Source organism: Tupaia chinensis, unplaced genomic scaffold (assembly GCF_000334495.1).
Source record: "Tupaia chinensis unplaced genomic scaffold, TupChi_1.0 Scaffold000568_1, whole genome shotgun sequence".
Taxonomy (NCBI): domain Eukaryota; kingdom Metazoa; phylum Chordata; class Mammalia; order Scandentia; family Tupaiidae; genus Tupaia; species Tupaia belangeri.
This window is the reverse complement of record NW_006160082.1, coordinates 3,127,450-3,132,605: the sequence shown is the minus strand read 5'-3', so window position 1 is coordinate 3,132,605 and position 5,156 is coordinate 3,127,450. Positions and strand designations below refer to the sequence as shown.

The 5,156-nt window shown below is 47.1% G+C and overlaps 1 protein-coding gene across 2 annotated transcripts in view; it reads right to left on the bottom strand.

Annotated features, from left to right (window-relative positions):
* The window catches only part of PTPN21 (protein tyrosine phosphatase non-receptor type 21), a 111,063-nt gene that overhangs the window by 23,463 nt on the left and 82,444 nt on the right, over window positions 1-5,156 (bottom strand). For both annotated transcript variants that reach the window (XM_006158011.3, XM_006158012.3), the window contains one exon: window positions 3,897-3,981. In XM_006158011.3, coding sequence (XP_006158073.1) covers window positions 3,897-3,981 — 85 coding nt within the window. The remainder of the gene's footprint in view (window positions 1-3,896; window positions 3,982-5,156) is intronic.

Below are 5,156 nucleotides of genomic sequence, written 5' to 3'. Positions count from 1 at the left end.
GACACACAATGCCTCCTGGTGACCATGCTTTCCCCACCTCTGAGTACCTGACCATCCTAACTCTCGAGTGCCCCTGCCCTCATAGATCAGGTCCCACTCCAGCTATTGTAACACCTGCCTACCAGGTCTCCCTCCTCCAGGCTCTCACCATATCCCACAAACCATTTCATCATTGGTGAGCCTGTGAGGTGTAAAAGACTATGCGAAGAATGGAAGGGAGGAAGATGATGGGAATCGAAGCAAGTAAAAGGGAAATGGGTGTGTAGAGAAGCCACCATAATTCAAGGAAGAAGAGGAAAGAAGGGTTACAGGGGCCCAGGGGAGGCCAGGATTGCTTCCAGCTTGGGCTAGGTTAATGGAGACAGGGAGGAGAAGTCTAAGCACAACCTCACAAAAGACATGGAGGCCTTGCAGAGCAGGTGCCAGGGTAGCCGGGTCTCCACCTCTGCGAGCATGCAGGATTATGCCACCTCAGCTCTGACACCAGGCAGGAGGGCAGTGTGGCTAGGAGCAGTCAGTGAGTAGAGGGTCCACAGCCCATTCCATGCTCCTTGCATGACACCCTGACCACCAACATTCCAGACAGTAGGGACTCTCCCAGTCTGAGCCCAAGGCAGGAAAAGAGCAGGCCTCCTGCAGGTGCACAGTGGACAGCTAACTTGAGCAAGAAGAGCCTTTCCTGAAACTTTAGGAAGGTTTGTTAGCACAGCATACCCTAGCCAAGACTAGACAGCAGCACACAGCTGAGAGAGGGTGCATTGGACAGTGGTGTCCTGGGTGACAGAGCAGCAGCTGGAGTATCAGCTAGCTGGAAATGAGTAAAGAATGGTGGGAAATAAGAGGGAGAAGAGGCAGCTAGCACATGGAGAGGCCCGAACACCAGGCAAAGGAATGGTCCTGTATCTCAGGAGATCAGCCTGGCAGCCGTGTGTTGGGTGAGCTGGGGAGAGCGCAGATGGGAAATACCATCTCATATGATGTAACAGCAAGAGCTCAGAAAAGCTAGAAACTGGGATCCAGCAGGTGACATGATGGTTAAGACAATGGATTCCCACATGGCCAACCGTGGTTTGAATCCCGAATCTGGAGATTTGTTTCCTCACTTTCCCTCTCTCTCTGTCTCTCTCTCTCTGGTTAGCACATGAGCCCTATAGCAAGTTAAAAAATAATGATAAATAAATAAAATTAAACAAATAATTCTTTTTTTAAGAAAAAGAAAGGTAGAAACAGAAAACGACTGGATTGGATCAGGAGCAGGAGGAAGGGGAGAAGGGGACACAAGAGATATTACATGAAGTCAGCGGCAAGAGGATTTGCAACTGACTAGATGTTGAGGGCAAGAAATAAAAAATGACATGCCACTTAGAGTCCAAGCAGCTAGGAGACTGGCTTCATGGCCTAAATGAAGTAAGGAACATAGAGCAAGGGACAGGCCGTGGAGCACACAGAAGAGGTCAAATCTAATGTTTCCATTTCCAGCAAGCGGCAACAGCTGAGAGATACCATTTACTGAGGGTTCACCAGAAGCCAGTACTGCCCTGAGGGGCCACCTGCAGCACTCCTTGAACTGTCCTAGCCACCTGTCACACAGCTGGGAACAGATGTGAAGCATAGCAGTCCCAGGGCGGGGAGGGGGGGGTGTAAACGAAGATGTGACAATCATCTTTGCTGAAATCTGAAATGTGGGGGACTGCAGTGGAACCTCACAAAGGGAGGTGGGATCTCTGGGACCACCAAACAATGCTGCTGGGAAGGAGCAGGAAGATCTCAGCTCACCAGAGACGGATTATCAAGCAAGAAGGTGGCTGCAATTGATGGTAAGGATGGCCTGTGTGGGCGGGGGACTTCTGTGAGAGAGCAACATGAGCAGAGCGGCAGAGGCAGATAGAGAAACTGGAAACCAACACACCGGAGGGGTCGGGTGGCAGCACAGTGGTAATGGGACTGGACCCACACAGGAAAGGTCACAGGTTTGCATCCTGGGATCTCCCTGGACACTCCATGCTGACACTGCAAGTGGATTGCAGTGTGGGGCCTCTGTTGGGGGTGCCTGTCTGTCTCTGCCATGCTCTCGTGGAAGAAATAAATAAACTTTAACAACCAAAAAAAAGAAATGGAATGGAAAAGGAAAAAGTAACTCAAACTACAGTCTGAAGTGAGAAGAGAGCAAAATATCCCAGATGCCCAAGGAGAGCAGCAAGGAGAGACCAGAGCTGCAAAGGGTGGGGATGCAAGTACCAGGCCAGGGCAGGATGCAAGGAGAGACAGAGGATTACAGAACTGTCCTGGGTGGGCACTGGGAATCTGCACCCTCAGCCCTGCTCCCCACTGCCTACCTCACTGTATGAAAATAGTATCCTTGGGAACCGACAGTTAGCGTAATGGCTATGTCGCTGGACTCCCACGTAGTCGACCGCGGTTTGCGTCCCGGACCCGGTGGCTTAAAACTCACGCCGGGTGCGTGTGCATGTGTGCCCAAGATCTTGAGAGGAGAATGGAGAAGAGATTGCGGCATGACCATCCCCCTGGGGCGTGATTTCTCGCTTTCTGTCTCTATGTCTCTCTCTGTCTGTCTGGCGAGTGCACACGCCCTATAGCAAAAACCTCTCAAAAAAAAAAAAAAAAAAAAAAAAAAAAAAAAAAAGTAGTATCCTTTGCCCTCAAGGCCTGGTCCAAACAATGCCACAGCCCACCTTCTGGCCCCTTCGCACATTAATCCCCACCAAGTCCCAGTGTGATATTACCCCCAACCAGAAGCAGCAGTTCCAGTCAAGGACTTACCTACCTGTCTACATGCTAAAATCCACCCACCTGCCAAGGTCTAGAAAGCTCAATCTCCCCTGTGTGAAGTGTGGTTTGTCCACTGAACAGCACGGTAATTGTATGCTCTTCCCAGCAAAACAGTCAAGTTGTCTTTGTATCCAAGGTATGTGTGCACTTGTCCTACCCCAATTCTGAGCTTCTTGGGATTGGAATTACTCAATCCCACAAACCTCCTTGGCCTTTAGTACAGCCTTATACACAGAGTCTAAATGTTAAACATATGTTTAAGATTCAACGTGGGGCACTGTGATAAACAGCTCCCAGTACTTACCCCATGAAAACCGCAGAAATCACATTTAAGCCTTTTCAATGGGAAGGGCTCAGGCAGGGAACAAATTTAGAATGGGACTTCTTTTGCCAGGAAGCAAGGAAGCACTTAACAGATAATGGGAGAGTGTTAAAAGGACTTAGAGGAGCTGGGGCCAGCAGGTGGCATGGTGGGGAAGGAGCTGGATTCCCACATGGCTGACCACGGTTAGAGTCATGGACCTGGTGGTTTACTTTCTCACTTTCTCTTCCTCTCTCTCTCTAGTGAGCACATGTGCCCTAATAACAAATTAATAATAAGAATAAATAAAATAATTCTAAAAAAATATTTTTAATTAAACAAAAGACGTGAGAACCATCTTAAAGGAGTTCCATGGGCCAAATATGGGATCATCTGAGCATCACAATCTAATACTGTGGGGCCAGCAGGTGGTATGATGGTTAGGGTGCTGGACTCCCACATGGCTGACCATGGTTCAAGTCCTGGATCTGGTGGCTTGCTTTCTCACTTTCCCTTTCTTTCTGTCTCTCTCTGGTCAAATTTTAAAAATAGTAATAATAACAAGTAAAATCAAATGAATAAATAATCATTTTTTAAAGAACCCTAATACAGCATATTTTCTATGTATATCCAAGAACTGGAAAGTACCGGGCTCTTCTGTGAGTTCAGGATGACTCATCATGACAAGAATTTTGGGTGTAACTTCAGCACAACCTATTTAGGCCTTCAAATTCCCAAGTCTTCATAGCTTTATTCACAGTGAGAATTGCAATATATAAAGCATTGTGGAAACAGTGTACTTTACCTTGGGATGAAGCATAAGGTTCTGTATAATGTCCATTATAATGCAGCTGGGGTGGGGGAGGCATCACGTAGGGCTGGGGCTTAGGCTGGGAAATGTAAAGTTGGACACAGGGTTAAAACACATGGCCTATGTACTAGAGGTTAAGCCGTTCTCTGTGAGCCTCTTACCCTCCACTAAAACACTTCTGACCAGCAGGTAGCATGGTGGTTAAGGCACCTGATGCCCACATGGCCAACTGTGGTTATGAGTTCTGGACCTGGTGACTTGTTTTCAACTTTCCCTTTCTCTGTCTCTCTCTGGTCAAATTAGAAAATAAAACTAATAATAAATATAATTGAATAAATATGGGCCAGCAGGTAGCATAGTGGTTAAGGTGCTGTTCTCTGACATGGTCGACCATGGTTTGAGCCCTGGACCTGGCAACTTAAAACTCATGCTAGGTGCATGTGCATGACTGCCCAAAATCCCGAGAGGAGAATGAAGGAGAAGAGATTGTGTCATGGCCATTGCCACTTGGGGGTGATTTCTTGCTTCCTGTCTCTCTGCCTCTCTCTGTGGCCAATAGCAAAAATCTCCCTCAAAAATAAATAAATAAACAAACAAATAAATAAATCTTTTTAAAAAACTTCTAAAGGAGTGAAATATATTACAAATGAAAAATAGACACGAAGACACTGTAGCTCCAACCATATCTATCATTTTCAATGTTTCCCCAAATGCCAACGCCAAGCCCTATTTACTGACACCAGGACATTGGCCAACACAGGAAAATCTGCACTTAAAAAGTTACGAGTAGGACCAGCAGGTGGCATAATGGTGATGTCACTGGACTCCCATGTAGTCAACAACAGTTTGAGTCCTGGACAGGGTGGCCTAAACTCATGCTGGGCACACAGGCATGTGTCATCAAAATCCCAAGAGGAGGATGTCAGAGAAGGGACTGCAGCATGGCCATCCACCTAGGGGGGTGGTGGGAGGGATTTCTTGCTTTCTGTCTCTCTCAATCTCTCTGGCAAGCACACAGGCCATATAGCAAAAAAAGCTTTCCTTTAAAAAAAAGGGCAAGAAGGAATAGACATGAATTTCCTTATACAAACATCTGAATATAAGAAGTTTATATGCAGGGCCAGCAGGTAGTGTAGTAAAGGAGCTGCAGTCCCATATTGCCGACTGCAGTTTGAGTCTTGGACATGGCAGTTTGCTTTCTCACTTTCCTCCTCCCTCCCTCCCTCTCTCTCTCTCTCTCTCTCTCTCTCTCTT